General features: G+C 41.5%; 1 protein-coding gene across 1 annotated transcript in view; it reads right to left on the reverse strand.

Moving 5' to 3' along the window:
• Positions 1-18790, reverse strand: part of NKD1 (NKD inhibitor of Wnt signaling pathway 1) — a 147026-nt gene that overhangs the window by 24416 nt on the left and 103820 nt on the right. Inside the window, exons 5-6 of the mRNA XM_074968626.1 lie at positions 3165-3271; positions 504-599 (exon numbers count right to left, since the gene is read on the reverse strand). Coding sequence (XP_074824727.1) covers positions 504-599; positions 3165-3271 — 203 coding nt within the window. The remainder of the gene's footprint in view (positions 1-503; positions 600-3164; positions 3272-18790) is intronic.

Below are 18790 nucleotides of genomic sequence, written 5' to 3' on the forward strand. Positions count from 1 at the left end.
GTAAGTGTCACAAGGGTTATCAAGGAGAGTCTATAATTTGAAAGAGATGGCAGCACAGATCTCTGCCCAACGTTCATGAAAGGGACAGAATGGTACAGTCAGTACTATTGGGAACAAAATTCCGAAAGCAAACTTGCTCTTGGGTTAGCTGAATTATGAAAAGTAGGGCAGGAGACTGAACAATGTACATTTGCAGGGATTTGTTTTGACAATGTGTTTGGAGATTCAGTTGGTTCAGACTTTTCCCCCCTCAAATGCCGGTACTATTTCTTTTAAAGGCTAGTCCCAGACACTAAACAGCAACCAGCTTAAAAGGTGGTACAGTAATTCCAAAACCAGTAAACTATTGGTGGAGTTTGTTTCTGAGAGGGAAGGGTCCATGGAAACTGCTGTTGAAGTTGGCAGGAAATGTTTACTTCATAGGAGAAAAAAATGTTCCTGTTATAAAACACTTCTCTTGTTAGCAAATGCTGTATACAAAGGGGCAGCTATACTTTGCTTACCTCACGTGTGACTCTTCCGTTGTTATCAAAGTCATAGAGTGTGAAGGTCCATTCTTGCCTGTTATCTTCCTCTACAGACACATCACATTGCAATTCCTAAGAAACATGCAAAGAGCAACTGATTACCTAAAGCATAAGGCATGCTTGCCGAAGAGGCTCAGTTTCTCTGTAAAAAAGAAGCAGTTCTCTTTATTCCTTCCTTTCTCGAGGGGAGAGGCATTTAGGATTTGTCCCTTGTAAGCTTCTGTCCACTGCACTGGAGTCTCATGACAAGAACGTTCCTTTCCTAAAACCCTTGGGCTAAACTTCTTGGAAACAGACAGACACTTTCTACTTTTACTTGTACAAAATACAAAAGTATGAGAAAGCTGCCTGCTGAAGTTCTTAGAACAAAATATAAGATTTCCCACTACAAAAAGTCAGAAAGAAAAACTCCACGTAACTCAGGGAGAAAATAGAGATGGCAGAAACAGACCCACAGTATGAGGCATCATGCCACTGAATCAGAAGTGGTCATTAATACAAAATGGACGCATGGTATAAACCCCCATTGGTAAAACTTGCCCTTGACGCAGATACTCAATGTACTTTATTAACTTTGGCAACCCTTGGTACCTCTTCATGCTATCGAAGTTACAGAAATTGAACTTCATTCGGAACTGAGAGGTAAGAATCCCTTACCACAGACTACGTACTGTTGCCTGATCCTTACTTTAATAATGCTCCTGCTAGCGAGAGAGTGACTTGAAGAAAGCCTACAACAATCAATGTATATAAAGAAAACCAGCAACACCCCACCAAGAAAAAAAGACGCACTTTGACCTACTCCAGTCACCTGGTTGCAAGCCGCTTGCTTTCTCTTGAGACCTGTGCAATCCGAGTCAACCAGAGCCACAAAAGGCAAACAGAAAAGTTACAGCACAATTAAAATAAAAGCCACTGTATGTAAGTAAAATAAACAGCTCCAAATAGCTTCAGCATGATAGAGCTCAAAATACCTGGTTGATCTGCTGACTTGAAACCAATTCCCTACAGCAGTTAACAGTACCCCCATCCCCTGCTGAGTTCAAAGGCAGTCTTCTCTCTGTTGTAACAAGCCCGTCTGAAAGCTGCCAAGTGCCCCACACTCTACTGTGGAAACACAGTTTCATATTACACAAACATTCCCAGCCCCTTTAAAAGCCAAATCACATCCACCTCAGATTTAGACTTCTTGTCTCAACACTTGCATTTCTGATTCTTTTATACCTAGTCATAAAATGAAAGATTTACCATTCTCCTAGCCCCTAGCTTACAAGGTTAGAAAGCTTTGATTCTGAGAACAAACCAATACTTGGTTTCTTGCCACATATTAATAGTTCCCTGTCCCATACTGTCTATGATCTTTATGTGAGGATGTGCCCTGCTTAGTTAGTAACATGGCAATCTTCCCGGCATTAGTCATGGAGCCTGGTACCAAGTGCTAACCTTTGTGGCATGCCAAGAACTACTTGGGAACAAACATAGTCTTTGCTGGTACGGTAGAGTTCCCCCTAAACTGGCACAAGGTGTCCACCAACATTCAAGCATCAGGGTACTGTTAACTGTAATTTGTCATGTCTTTCACGTGTGTGAAATGTCCATTACTCAGGGTAGAGTATAAAATCAAAAGAAAGAAAGAAAGAAAGAAAGAAGCCTGTCAACATGACTAAGATCATAGGAATACTTGCATTTCTCAAGGAAAAGCTGGCCTTAAAACAGTAAAAAGTAATTTGCACGGGGCTACCAAACCTTTTCCAGAGAAGCAAATGAATGTTCCGGTAACATTACAAGATGGCTAGATGGTCTTTTACATAATAATTGATGAATGCAAAGCTCATTAACATGACAGACTGACAGCACTGAAAGGCAGAAGTTTGCCACGTCTGCTGGAGCACAGAGAGATGAAATGCATGCTCTTCTGCCAGTACCAATGTGCCTCCCTGTTCGTCAAGAAAGACAAACAACTCTCTAGCCGGATGACAGCATGTTTCAGTACTCATATTTATTAAATCTCTCCCTTTATAAGCAAAACCTGCCAACTATGCACAATGTCTGGCAGTTTTATGATGTTTATAAGTCTACAAGGAAATAGGCCATCAGACGAATTCCCCTCAGGATCTTTATTCCCCCTCCATCTAATCAGATGAATTGCCAGTGTAGAAGGTCCAGGTTATTTCACTCTGGAGGCCCAGCCATGAAAGACTGATGGCTAAAGCACCTTTCACAAATATCTTTTACACTAGGCAGATTTAACTGAATATGATAGTCTACAAAAGCCAATATAAGGATTTGATAACATAGTGGGTGGCACATGAAGTTATACTTTAAAAGCTCACAAGTAGAGAGCAATGTCAAATTCTCCTTACCATACACTCCAGCTCCTGCGGAAAACTCATCATCATTAGGCTTTATTTGACTTAAGAACAAAACTTGCTAACCACCCCTTAGGGAACAATAGCCAGGCAAATAGGAAAATAGAGACTCAAGGCCAAATCCTGCTCTCTGATGTACATCAACCTGATGTACAATACAATCAATGGGAACTGCATACAGACAACTGATGGCCGTATTTGTTCCATAGGCTATTTATCTAACTTATTTGTTTCAGTACATTTCAACATTCAAAAACGAGGGACTTACTTCAAATTTTAGTTGTTTCCTGGAACTTGTACGTGTGTCACTTTCTTTCCCAGCTTTCTTTTCATCTCCACTGCAAACTCCATCTGTCTTCTCTGGAGGCAAAGCCACTGCAAAAAAGTATATTTAAGGAAAAACGTTTATGATGGAATGTCAAAGTAGTCTTATATCACATCAAACTGGATTCCTTGGTTTCAAAAGTCTCATAATATTTAGGGTGAAACCAGATTTCAGCATACTTGAATGGAAGAGATGCTATTATATTTGATTTACTCTTGTATCCGATATACACCTATGAGCATTTCAATGGACACTCTACCAGCCCCTCTTGTTGCAGATCCTCTCCTGCTGACTTCAACAGATTCTTTATCAGGTTCAAGCAGAGCACTATGAAAATACAAATCTGCTAGAAATATTAATATGAACCAGTTGCATACTTTTGCCTACCATTTTTCAAAACAGTAGAGGTTCAACTTGCAAAAACATAGAATTCACCACAGCAAACAATATAATTGAAGTTGAAATGAGCTTTCCATTCTATTCCAACCTCCCTCCTCAACTGCTCAAAAGTACTTTCTTAAATTCTTCTTGGGATAACATTTTCCAAGTTTGGTTGAAGCCACAAGATTATTTTTTTCCAAGAAGTTTCAGCAGTGTTTTGAGTTATGCATTAAAAAAAATTATACTTTTCCCGATTGTCCAGACTGAACTATTTGCACCTGTAAAAAGCTTTAATGCTGGCACATTTCTGAGTCCTCACTGAGGAAGAAAACATAATACAAAAGCTTCTCATTCAAGTCTGAGGCACCTACTGAGAGGCAATTGGCACTGCTCAGGGTGAAGCCCCAGCTCTGAAAACAATCAGTTCAATATTTTTAAAGTTATGAAATTTACGGTCCAATATTTAGCACTGGCCTCAGAATTTTCAGGTGCAATTTTGGACATGCAAATAATCTTGCCGGAAATTTTGTGCCCACAATTCATTGCAAGTGTAAATATTAGATCTCTACATTCTTGTTGGCACCTGTGCAACAAAAGGCAGTTTGAGGCCTAGGTGAGACCATGCCCCTTACGGTTAGCATTCTTGCACTTGGACACTGGAATCTGTTTTAACCAATAAATTTACCCTTGGACCATTTAAGATCCCTTACTTTGGGATGCCTAAAGTTCTAACATCTCAATTATGTATTCTCTCAACACAAGACAAGCTTGACAAAGTAGGAATGACCTCCCTCAATTTAGAACCAGTCATTTAAAGGTGGACTGGCTAAAACAGCTCAGTAGCACTATGAATGTATTTAGTACTACTCAAAAAGAAAAGGAGGACTTGTGGCACCTTAGAGACTAACCAATTTATTTGAGCATAAGCTTTCGTGAGCTCACTTCATCGGATGCAACACGAAACATGTAGCTCACGAAAGCTTATGCTCAAATAAATTGGTTAGTCTCTAAGGTGCCACAAGTCCTCCTTTTCTTTTTGCGAATACAGACTAACACGGCTGCTACTCTGAAACCTTTAGTACTACTGAGATTCATCGCATGAACTACTTCAGGAGAACCAAGCTATTGTTTAAAGCATTATAACTGTGTTTTTCACTTTGTTCTTGGCATTTTCTTTTTAAAAATACAACAAGAAAATTAATTTAAAAAATAGAATGACCCTTAACATAAAGTTAAAAGTTCAGATACTCCAAAAGCTAACATTTCTACCACAACATTAACTCACCTGTATTGCACATATGTGGCAACGTCTCATCCTCATTTCGTTGTTAAATTTGAATGCTATGTTTGGTTTTTAATAGTTCGTTTTGTTTTTTAAACCTATGGCATACCATAAAATATACCTGATTTACAATGAAGACAAGTTAACAATGAGGTAGAAACCTTAATCTTTAGGATTTCCTGACAAGTATTTCACTTTTTTTGCTTTAATGTTGTATTAATGCCAGCCTACACAGACATATACTCACTAAAATTATTATACACATACTCACACAGGACACCTAGATTACGCTGATGATTTGCGCTCTATAAATATCTGAGAAAGACAGAGACAGATATGGATAACTAAGCTCATTAGAGAAAATAAAGTCACTTCATGAAAAAGCACTTAAGAGGATATTGTATTATTTCTTGTTTTCTGGATAATGTGCTCACCACCACTGTATGCAGTGGATTCTTGTCTGGCTGGCTGGAAGAAAAAAGGTTGTTGCCTCTTTAAGAGCTCCCCCTGCAAGTGGTAGCAGAGATGGATGAAGGGGGAATATTTACATGTACAGAGCAGGGAGGAGCAGAAAATGGCTGGACTGGAATGGGAAGGGTACTCCTTTCCTGCTGACTGGAAGAGGGGGCAACATTTATACCCTGTGCAGTCCCGGAGAAGCACTCTCTGTCACCTGGATCGGAAAAACAAAGCTAAGAGGAATTTGGGGAAGATCCAAGATTATCTGGTCTGACATGTTGCAGGGCAGAGTGTGGTGCAGTGCCGTGAAGCCTCCCTGGATGGATAAGATCAGGAGATATGTAAATATGGAGGTGACAAAATAGAGACATATCCAAGGGGGATGGGTAATTCCATATCCGAACGAATCTTACTAGGCACCTGAGTTATTAAAGGAGGATGGGGTCCATCAATCCGATTGAGGGTTAGGTATATTTTTGTCCAGTACTAAGGAAGGAATCAGTGAATATCTGGGAACTTGGTGGAGGTGGAATTGAGGGAAAGCACTGCAGTAAAGGAAAGCATCCCTTAAGGGAACTGGAGAATTGAGGTTCGGGGCTTCTACGTCTGGTACAATAGGGAGCCAACCCTCACTCCCTCCCATAGGTCTCTTAATCTTCATGCAAGGGGCAGGTGATGAGGTCCCAGCGGTGGAATGGCTGGGACCAGGTTGGGGATTATGTGGGAATTATTACAGAAACAATGATGATCTGAATATATTGCCATGCACTATATTTTTAAGTGAACAAAGTTGTGGCCTAATTAAACATCCATTGCCTCCCATCTTTCTTCTTGCATGGCTGGACAATGCAAAGGCAGTGTGGTCTAGTAGATAGATCACTTGATGATTATCTGTGCTATTCGTTCCCTCTGAACCACCTGGCATTGGCCACTGTCAGAAGACAGGATATTGGATAGATCTGACCCAGTATGGCCTTTCTTATGTTCTTATAGGGTACTGAAGTAGGAGCCCAGAGAAATGCATTCAGTTCTCACTTCTGCTACTGACTTTGGGTGACCTTCCACAAGTTCTTTCACTTATGTTCCTGTTTAATCTCCCATCTCTTGTCTATCACATCTACTTATACTGTAAGAGCAGCCAGGGACTGTGTGTTCATACAATACTTAGTATACAGGGATCCCAACTTTAGTTGGAATCTTTGGGCACTACTGAAATGTAACAACTAATAATCATAAAGAATTGTTCAGTATTCTACTAAGTAACGTACAAGAACTGAAGACTCATTCTTCAGTGTAGCTTCCTCCAAAAACACAATACTGGAAAACATGGAAATGGAAACATGGAAAGCTAAGGTGCTACGTCAGAAAAATGATAAACTATGGAAATACACAATTCAGATCACCTGAACAACTCTAACTCTAGCCCTGTAGCACCACCCTAAGAACAACCAGAAATGGAGAGGTAACATGCACACTTATGTTATCAGTGACTCTTAGTAATGACTAACCTTCTATGCTGACAGATTGCGAGCACCTCACTTACACTGATGAGTAGTTACTCACAAGAGTAACTCTCGTTAAGTCAATGGGACTAGCTGTGTAACTGTCTACCAATATGAATAACAGGCTCATAATCTGGCCCCTAATGACTGTACACTGACATATTTAAACCAAACTGCTCCTATATTACATCCTGTGACTTGGCTTCTTTAGAACCATGGACAATCCACTGAAAAATACACTTTGCCATTTCAGATATTTTTAAATGGGATATATTTGGAAAAAGACCTTTCCACTGGCCTTTTCCTCCAAAGTGAAGACACAGCATCTCCCCAACATTCCTCTCAATGGACCAAGGTGAACTCTCAGAAACACTTCCCTCCTATGGGTTTTTCTGCCAGAGGAACGAAGTGCCCTATTCTCTCATTCCAGCACTATGCTCTTCCAAAGATGTGAATGGAAGGTCTGCTGCACTTGTGCGGAGAATCAGAACTCCAATTCACTGGGTGGAGCTGAGAGGAGAACAGAGCCAAATAGGACAGAATTACTTTCTGGTTTCAAGAACTATTATTCCAGTGGTATGTTTAATAACCTTTCCAGATGTACAGTACGTATGCTCAGATAGGAAGATTTCACTTTAATGTATGATTTATGTAACAGGGAAAAATGTACTCTGATAAATTAGACTCCTCAAAAACAAGAGTACTGTGGGAGGGGTGTGTGAAATTCACACGTCAGGAAATCTTTCCTTTGAGCTTCGCCGACCATTGTCTCAGAATGATCACTGGTCTTGCTGCTCAGGGGAATTTTCCTTTGAAATCAGTTATTCATTTCTGAGCTCTGACACAATAGAGATATGAGATAATCTCATCCTGATGTCAGATTTCATTTGACAAAGAAAAATGGGGTGCAAATAACACAGCACGTGTCAAAAGCACTGTAAGGGGAAATATATGCACGTATCCAAGTAGTGCGCGTGTGCGTGCGCACATATACATCCATATGCCCGCACATATGAACTTTACGGTAACATATTTGAATAATCATTCCTGTTGTGTTGTCTGAAATTGGAGCCCTATATTCTCTAATTTGCTTCTTATTTCTTTCTTACTCTGGACTATTGGCATGCTTTGGTGTCTGCTGCTCAGTGTTGTGAAGGAGATACACACATGCTGAACTTATTTATAAATAAAATGTGAATGTCTGCCTGGGACTGTTCAAACTGGCAGCGCTGGAAAGAGAGATCCACTACTGAGCTGCATGCCAAGGTTCAGATATATTCACAATGTGAACTTCCACTCAGTCCTGCCAATGATATTAAAACTAGACCAGACCAGATTGCTATCTCGAAGGAGGGGGGAGAATTAATAGCTTCATGTTTCCAATGTCTGTGCCATCAGAAATTTGTCCATTTACAGTATATCATTTGTGCATAAATATTCACTTACCTCCCCACTCACATAACAAGCCATCACAGAGGACACACTATGTACGCACATATATGGAAACATGCCCTTTTTGTTGTGGGAATCCACAACTGCAAAAAATACATTTTTATTACTTCTCACAGGGACCATATCCTCTAAAAAAAAATTATGTTCTCTGTCAGAATACTGTGCGAGTTGAAATATTGCTATATTTCTTTAGAATGTTCTCTTTTCTTGTTCATTATTAACAGGCATGTATTCACTTCTGTGACCTTAAGATACCATAAAATGTTTCTGGACAATATTTGAGATTGGAAACACAATAAAGGAAAAATATATTAACTTGGAAAAATTGTGAAATTCCATTCTTTCATGAAAGACAAATTAGCTGACTTAAGTGTACTTGCAGATGTTTTCCTCCAAGGACTGTTAATTATTACCATCCAATTGCTCATAATTGCGAGACACAGAGAGAGAGATTATCGTTTTAAAGGTATGAGACTCATGTCTGCAGAACTAGGCTCTCAAAGTGTTACTCATTTTTAATGACAGAAATAGGTAACAATACCAACTTTTCTTTAAAAACCACCTTATAAATTACAAAACTAGATAAAGATGACTGATTTGTTCTTCATGTCATAGGCGCCAACTCTGTGGGTGCTCCAGGCCTGGAGCGCCCACAGGGAAAAAATGGCGGGTGCTGAGCACCCACCGGCAGTCCTGAGCACCCACCGGCAGTCCCTCTATCAGAACCTCCCCCTCCCTCCCCACACCTCCCGCCCGCCATGATCTGCTGTTTCGCGTGGTGTGCAGGAGGCTGGGGGGAAGGGAGGAGAAGCGAGGATGTGGTGCGCTCAGGGGAGGGGGCGGAACGAGGCAGGAATAAGCAGGGTGGGGGTGGAGCGAGAGCAGAAAGAGGCGGGTGGGATGGGGCTTTGGGGGAGGGGTGGAGTGGGGGCAGGGTCTGGGACAGAGCCAGGGGGCGAGCACCCCCCAGTACATTGTAAAGTCGGTGCCTGTACTCCATGTAACAGAAAGCATTGGACATTTCACTTCAAACAGGCTGGTTTTATTGTAATGGCCAAGGCATCACTCACGCACCTATGTCTTACAGCTTGGAACAGAAAGCTAATTAGAGATGCATTCAACATGAGGAGTGGGCACTTAAACTTTCACCTTAGCTCAGGTGGCCTGTCACTAAAGCACTGAACACTCTAGCAGACAATCTTTCCCAATACAAACATGGACACTGTTTCAATCTGGTCTGAGGTTTACCACTGTACTAGGCATTTTAGCCATTTTGATTAACAGTGCTTCATCACAGGAAGCTGAGAAAGATACACTCTACTGCTGATCAAGTCTAATGCACAGCTGCTTAGAGATTCTGATATACACAACACTAGAGTCTGTTTGGGAGGACAGCAATTTCAGAAAGTATTTGATGGATCAAGATAGCCAACCTCTGAAAGCAAAAAGACTAAGGAGGGGCTGTGAACTCCACAATGGTCATTTATGAATGGACATTAACACCAATTAGTTTTTCTTGTGGTCCCTAGTAGTTAGGTTTTGGGAAAAGAATGTAGAAAAAGAGAGGATCTATAAATGCCACCTCCCATTGTCATCATGTGGCACCACCTGAGCCAGACACCCTTCAAGTGAAATACTACTGGACTGCCTCTTACAATGTAAAGCTTGCTTTCAGTGTTGTTGTAGCCATGTTGGTCCCAGGATAGTAGAGAGACAAGATGGATGAGACAAGATTGACCAAACTTCTGTTGATGAGAGAGACCAGCTTGCAAGCTTACAAGCTCTTCTTCAGTCCTGGGCAAGGTATTCAGAGTGTCACAGCTAAATACAAGGTGGAACAGATTGTTTAACATAAATAGTTAACACACAACACAGACGACTTAAACTTCCCAATACATTTTCACTGCAACTTCAACCACCACCACTCATTAAACTCTCTGGAACACACCCACACCAGCATCAAGTTCTGGGACACCACAATTAGCTTCAGTAATGGAACCCTACAGACAGCTATATACAAGAAACCCATTGATCACAACACCTACCTGCATAGATACAGTAACAACCTCAGACACACCAAGAAATCAGTTATCTACAGACAGGTACTCAGATATCACAGAATATGCTTCGAGGAGAAAGTCCCGGGATATACACCTTAACACACTCAAAACTGCTTTCATCAACAAGGACACTCCACCAGAGAAGTACCTCACATCATGGAATGGGCCACCCCAACTACTCTGAGAGAACCTGTTTCAATACAGAAATAAAACTCCCTCTGACTGCACACCCCTAGTATCACCTACCACCCCACATTGGAACTCATATGATGCATCATCAAACAACTACAGCCCATACTCAACAGGGACCCCATCCTGAAAGAAATCTGTCCTGAACCCCTCTCTTCTGGCCTTCAAACAATCCCCCAACCTCATCATCAGAAGCAAGTCCCCCATAGATCAGGACACACCTACTCAAGAGTGGCACCAGACCCTGTCAGAACAGATGCAAAACCCACAGACATAGCTCCACTGCTACAATGATCAACACCCCTGCAACACACCTTTCAAGATCCATGGGTCCTACACATGCATATCACAACACGTGGTATACCTCATCCAGTGCACTAAATGACCCAACGACGACTATGTGGGTGAAACCAGACAATCATTTGAATGAATTCACAATCTTGAATGAACTCACAGAAAAATGATAAAAGACAAAAACACCATATAACCTGTGGGTGAACACTTTTCACAAAGCAACCACTCCATAGCTGACCTATCGGTCCTCATCCTCAAAGGAAACCTTCACAACACTTTCAAAAGATTAGCCTGGGAGCTTAAATTCAGAACTTTGCACTGAAAATCATGGACTGAACCAAGACACTAGATTTATGGCTTATTACAAAAATGTATAACTCACTAGCTCCCCCTTTTTGTTCTATGAGTGCAGGGGTGTTAACTGGCCACTTCACCTTGAATGGTCCCTTAGAATATGTGCTATTTATGCTAAACCAGTGGTTTTCATTCTCTGATCCGCATACTTCTGGGGGTTCACAGATTATGTTGAAGGGGTCTGGGAAAGGCTGTCATTACCATAGAACAGTGGTTTTCAGCCTGTGGTCCGTGGATCCCTGGAGGTTCATAGACTATGTCTAAGATTTTCAAAGTGGTCCACACCTCCATTTGAAATTTTTTAGGGGTCTGCAAATTAAAAAAGGTTGAAACTATGCTGTGCTAAACTGTCTGTTCAATCCTGTACAGTATTTAGCTGTCACACTCTACCTTGCACAGACTTGAACAAGAGCTGTGTGTAGCTTGAAAGCTTGCCACTCTCATCAACAGAAGTCAGTCCAATAAAATATATTACCTTACCCACCTTGTCTCTCTAATATCCTGGGACACACATGGCTACAACACTGTATACATACTGTAAGAGGCCATTCAAGATGAAGTGGCCTGTTAACACCTCTTCAGACATAGGACACTTCACCTGGAATGGTCTTTTACAATGTGCGTTAACTACTTATGCTAAACAATGTGTTCCATCTTGTATTTAGTTTTGGCACTCTGGATATGTCAACTCTGCAATTAAAAACCCACCAGGAGCCAGAATATCTACACCGCAATTAAACAGCCCCTTAACCTGAGCCTGAGTCAGATGACATTCAGTAATCCTGATGTTCTGTCCTCAACCTCTGAACAAAGCTGGCAGACTCCATGCCACACTGTTCCTACTGCACAGGAAACGGCTGCTTGAAAATATCTGCTGCTACCACAGATTACCAACAGACATTGTATCAGATCGGGGACCCCAGTTCATCTCCCAGTTCTGGTGGGAATTTCTCAGACTCCTTGGCGTTGAGTCCTTCGTCCTGCAGACTAATGGGCAAACAGAGAGAGTCAATCAAACCTTGGACCACTATCTTCACTGCATTCTGAGTGATCACTAGGACTACTGGCTCCCTCTGCTGTGCTATGCCTAATTTGCATGTAACAGTGCAATCCATGCCTTGACCTAACATAGCCCAGTCTTTGCAAACTATGGTATTCGCGCCCGCTTCCACCCAGACTTACCCGTAAGTTCTCCGGTATCAGTCACTGGTGAACCTCTCACCAACACCGGGAGCTCAAGGAACTCTTGCAATCTGCCAAAGAAGCCTATAAACATCATATGGACCAAGACAATCGGGCTGCCCCCAATCCAGGCCACAGGAAAAAACATGTGGCTCCCTGATCAGAACCTTAAACCAAGCCACCCATCTGCCAAACTAGACTACCAACATCTGGGTCACTGCAAGATTACAGAATGGGCAAACCCAGGGGCCTTCAGGATATAGTTGTTCAATTTTAAAGCCCTACACTGAGAAACCACACCCAAACTGCTGCAACCTGCCACCACTACCCATAATAGTTCACAGACAGGAGGAGCACTTGGTCCACTGAATCCTCAACTGTCAGTGAGTTAGGGGAAGGCTCCAGTACCTGGTGGACTGGGAAGGCTATGGACCAGATGAGTGATCTTGGAAATTGGTAGAGAACATCCATGCCCCGGACCTATTGTGAGAATTCCCTTGGAAGTACCCTGAGAAACCTGGCCTTGAGGCCCTTAGGAGGCCTGGGTGAGTAGGGGGGTATGGTCAGGACTCAGGACCTGAGACTCTGGACAATCTAACAAGCACAGCCGGCCTCTAGTTGGCTTGAAGAGCCAGCAGACCAGCTCTTAAATCCAGCAGCAGCAGTTTAGCAGCTGCTCAAAGCCTTTGCCCATGGTTGCACTAGAAAAGATCCTGCCCTGGAACCAGCCTTGTGCCTGCCTTGCTTCATTTCAAGGCTACTCTGACCCTTTGCTCAGTATCTGGCCTCTGACTTCGGCTCCGATTCCTGACTTTGGCTCTGACCCTGGGCTTCTATTCCTGACTCTTGCTCCAACCACTAGACACGACAGGCCACATCCTGGACTCTGACACCCCGCTTCCCTCTCACATGGGTCAGTACTCTTTCCAGCAGGTACGTAAGGTTCAGTGGGGGGGAACCTCCTCCCATCTGGAGCTGCAGAGACTGACAGTGCCACAGGCCAATCACAGTTCTCCTTTGCGGGCTGGGCTCTGTAAAGTAACACTGGGGCCTGCTCAGAGCACAAGCTGCAGCCTATCCTCTGTGCTCAGGTGAGCTCCCCAGGATCATGTGGGAGCCTACCTAAATGGCACCCCCAGCTCCACCCACCTCTCCCCTTCTCAGTCCTCCAGATCCTGCTCCTCTCTCTCCTCCCCAGTCTGACCCCGAGTCCCCTGCTCAACTCCCCCCAGTCTCTTGCTCTCTCAGTTCTGCCCTCTCCTGTAGCTCTAGCTGGCCCCTCTCTCCCCACAGCCAGGGGAGTGCTTCCAGGGAATGGGGGCGGGGGAATAGATGTGAGGGGGCAGTGATAGGCACTGTGGGGGCAGGGTTGATGTGGTGATGACCCACCAGACCCTTCCTGTAATCCACTGTTTGGGAAATACTACAGTAGCAAGTTGTAAGGCAAAGAGGAGATGAAGGCATGAGGGCTTCAGCAAAAGATGGAGATGAAGCAGCACTGCTAAGGAGTAATGTTAAAGTGGTAGTGCTAAGCACCAGAGTTGAAGTTCTGGACCATCATAAAGGACATACTGGGTCAGACCAATGTCCATCTAGCCCAGTATCCTGTCTTCTGACAGTGTCTCGGGCCAAATGCTTCAGAAGGAATGAACAGAACAGGACAATTTTTGAGTGATCCATCCCTGTCATCCAGTACCAGCTTCCAGAAGCCAGAGACTTAGGGACACCCAGAGCATGGGGTTGTGTCCCTGACTATCTTGGCTAATAGCTATTGATGGATCTACCCTTTATGAACTTATCTAGTTCTTTTTTGATCCCAGTTATACTCTTGTCCTTCACAATTTCCCATGGCAACGAGTTCTATAGTTTGACTGTATGTTGTGCAAAGAAGTACTTCCTTTTGTTTGTTTTAAACCTGCTGCCTATTAATTTAATTGGGTGAAGCCTGGTTCTTGTGTTATATGATGGGGTAAATAACACTTCCTCATTCATTTTCTCCACACTATGCATGATTTTATAGACTTCTATCATATTCCCCCTTAGTCATCTCTTTTCCAAGATGAACAGTTCCAGACTTTTTAATCTCTCGTCATACAGAAGCTATTTCACACCCCTAAGTATTTTTGTTGCCCTTCTCTTTACTTCTTCCATTTTTTTTTTGAGAAGATGTAACCAGAACTACATTGCAGTATTCAAGGTGTGCGTGTACTATGGATTCAGATAATGGAATTATGATATGTTCTGTCTTATTATCTATCCTTTTCCTAATGTTTCCAAGTATTCTGTTAGCTTTTTCTCACCACTGCTGCACACTGAACAAACGTTTTCAGAGAACTATCCACAATGACAAGATCTCTTTCTTGAGCGGCAACAATTAATTCAGATCCCATCATTTTGTATGGAAAACATAATCCCAACTATACAGTGTGTATTACTTTGCATTTTTCAACACAGAATTTCATCTGCCATTCTGTTACCCAGTCACCCAGTTTTGTGAGATCTCTTTGTAGCTCTTCACAGTCAGCTTTGGACTTAAACTATCTTGAGTAGTTTTGCATCGTCTATTAAATTGCCACTGCACTGTTTACCCATTTTTCCAGATCATTATGAATATGTTGAACAGCACAGGTCCCAGTACAGATCCTGGGGGACCCCACTATTTACCTCTCTCCATTGTTAAAACTGACCATTTATTCTTACCCCTTGTTTCCTATCTTTTAACCAGTTACTGATCCATGACAGGACCTTCCCTCTTATCTGCTTACTTTGCTTAAGAGCCTCTGGTGAAGGACCTTGTCAAAGGTTTTCTGAAAGTCCAAGTATACTTTATTCACTGGACCACCATTGTCCATATGTTTGTTGACCAGCTGAAATCAATAGCAAAACTCCCATTGACTTCAACAGGTTTAGGATTTCACCCCAGATTTCCAGATACAGGAAAAGTGGGAGAACAATTAGTCATTCAGTCAGAGTTTAAGCCAGAAGGGACCACCAGATCATGTAGTTTGACCTCCTGGGTATTACAGGCTACCATGACCACCCAGCACCCACACACTAAACCCCTCAACCCACCAGTCCTTCAGAGTCAAGAACTGTCAGGACCAAAGGGATAGATTGACAAGAGAACCTAATATGCCTTTGCCTTTTCAAGTCTCTAATTTCTTTTGCATTTCATAGCACGTTTGACAAATATGATTGACAATCCTAGATCACTGCATAAGGTCAATCAAAACAGCAGCCTACTTTGAAAGCTGCAATGACCTTCAAATTCAAATTTCAATTTTTACGTTCTTCTTGAATACGTAAATGAAGAAACATTACCGCCGCCCCCCCCGTAAGCACAGATTTTATTTTTATACCACTGCATTGACTGAAATATATTTCTGAGATACTCAAACTTTACTTCCCTGAAGTTCTTCTCACATACCTGAGGATAAACATCCACAGAACAGAGCCAACATCCAAGCAACATTCCTGTTCCCCAGCCACGAGAGAAAGCACATGGGAAAACATGCTTGTGCTGGGTTGGTGCCAGAAGTGTGTGTTTAGCTCTCTTGGGTTGAAAGCTGAAGCTGATGAATTAGACACACCCTTCAAAACTACAAAGATTAAACTGCCACCTCTCATGCTTACTTTTGGGAAATTAATTGTCCCTCTCAAGTCTGGTAGGAAAAAGGCAGAACACAATTTAGCAAGAGCTGCAACAGTGGCACTTCCCATTGGAGTGGGCTGAACAGTTCAGAAATTCAAGTTGTGAATATGGTGAGAAGCGATTTCATGCTATTTCATTGTCTCGTGGCTCTTGGACAAACATCAATGACAATGTTCAATTACACACCGGCAGGTTTAAAAAAGCTGCATGATGTTGTGAGACTAAGAGTCCATTTCCTATTCAGAGGTGCTCATTAAGCGTGAAACATCTGTATATGACCAAAATGGAGTAGTGGCTGTGGATGATGTAGTTCTGATAGTTGAAAAAAAGAAAAAGGAAAAAAAAAAGCTACAATCCAAATTCCTTATAATCCTTCAGCCACTCGGTACCTATTTCTACTGACATGTCATCAAGAGGAATTTCTGAACTGGAGTTCCCTTGAATGTCATCGGGGTCAAAGTATTTCCATGGATAAATAATATCCAAACGTATGGTTTTGTGCAACAATTAGCTGACCGTTTCTAGCCTGTTTTCAGTTGGATATAGCTGCATGTGATCTGAGTATTTCCAATTCTGGATACAGAATATCAGCAAGTTTCTGATTTTTTATTTTAAATGCAGAATATTTTCCAGTGTCTCTATTTAAATAAAAACTATTTGATGTCTAAAAGATGTCTAAGCATGTGGCAATCCAATTGCTCTCTACTGGCTGTCTCACTGCTCAAACATGCTGAGGCACCAAACCTGAATTCCTCATACTCTCTCCACTAAACAGTTTGCAGCATTTTACCTGATTATGGTTTCTATTTCCAATTAGCTCCCCAACTCGCTATATTTCATCAACAGCAACTGCCAGATTAACTGCTTTACCTGACCATCTTCACCCAACCTACTTTGATGTTCAGTTCTCAAGCTTCAGAATACCTTTTGGATAAAGATCAGACAGCATTAAACAGAATTACTAATTAATTAAGCAAAGTTAAATTTTAAACACTGTTTGTTGTGTTAGCCAAAAGCCTGAACAGATCAGCCTTTTTTCCCCCCACTGGAGATCAAAAAGATCATTTTTTCCTCCTCCCCATCTAATAAAGAAAAAAAAGTCTTCATAAGGTTTGTCTAAGATGATTCAGGATGATACCTGTAGCAGCAAGATTTGTGTTTGATCAGTGAGCAAACCAAAAGTCACATTAGCAGGATGCAATTTGCAATCACAAGCTATATAATTTATTCTCTAGTAAAGAATTGCTTAAGTAAAAACTGACACTTTCATAGCAATCACTTACCACTTGCTAGTAGTATTATCAGCTGACAGATGAGGACATCAAGTAATAATTTGAAACTAAAAAAATACCCCTTCAAAGGCTGCTACATACTCGTTTTGGTTGGTAACACTGATAAAAATAACTTCTTACCAGCTCAAAATAAGTTGTAGGTATTTGTATGTGCACAATATTTGCAGTCTTTACATTTCTTTATTCCTTTAGATTTTTTTTTTTTTGGTCCAGGTGTCATAAGGAGAAAAATTCAGAGCCTAAAAAATCCTTTATTTAAATGAAGAATTAGTAGGGGGAATGTTATTAATAATGGAGTCTTTTATATCAGCCCACTCTCATCTAACTTAGATGTTCAAGGGGAATACTGGGTTTCTGCCATCTTGGCTATTATACCAAGGGCTCTGAAGATACCTGAACTGTGGACTATTGTCAACCAATTCATCAAAAGCACTTCCCATGGGGAAAACATCTTGACCCTCACCTATCTATTCTTTTAAAATAAGCAAGGATATAGACAAATCTTGTAACATTATTTTGGTTGCTATGAATCAAGTGTATGTTTGGCAACCTTACCTTAGTTAATAGTCTCTAGCTGATTTAGAATGCCACCAGCATTTAGTTTTAGACAACACGGAGTAAACTAAGCAGAGAATTATTCATACTGCTCTATAGTTCACACTTTAAAAATCAGTTTGTTCCTTTTATTATAGAGGCTTTTTAGATACCAAATCCTCAGGCTTTGAATGTCTATTCCTACCCTTTGCATATTTTATTATGCAGTAGCACCAAAGTAAAATAGAATCAAAGGGTGGTCTTATCATTAAGTAGCTGGGACTGGGTTCAATTACAAGCTCGGCCACAGATTTCCTGTATGACCTTGGGTAAGTCACTTGACTTCTTTGTGTCTAAATTCCTCATTTGTAAAATAGACATAAAGATATTTCCTTCAACTGTCTTGTCTAGTTACTTTGTAAACTCTTCAGGGAAGAGACATAATCTATGTTTGTACAGGGACTACCACAATGGGATCATTATTTCACTGGTGACCAGAATGTGCTACTGGAATATAAGTAAATTTATAATAATAAACACAGACTAAATTTCACTCTCCAAAAATAAAAATCTCAATAGTTCAGGAGCATCCATCTTCAGTGCTATAGCATGTAACCTACATGTTTGTGGGTATTTTTCATCTCCTAAGACTTCCAAATGCCAACACGTGGCATGCAGAGTTCCATGAACTTTAACTTACCGTGCTCACTGTATTTTGGGTCAAAGGAATACTTACCAATTATTCACTAAGGTACAGTGGCTGAAAACATTTACACACATGCTCAGTTTTATGCACATGTATTCCCATGTAATTCAAAGGGAATACTCAAGTGTAGAAAGTTAAGCATACATGTGAGTGTCTGCAGAACTGGGGCCTCAAGTATCAGGAGTAAAGTGCTTGAGTATACGACACAAACTTGCAAAACAACACTGAAT

The sequence above is a fragment of the Natator depressus genome, chromosome 12 (assembly GCF_965152275.1).
Source record: "Natator depressus isolate rNatDep1 chromosome 12, rNatDep2.hap1, whole genome shotgun sequence".
NCBI classification, from domain to species: Eukaryota; Metazoa; Chordata; order Testudines; family Cheloniidae; genus Natator; species Natator depressus.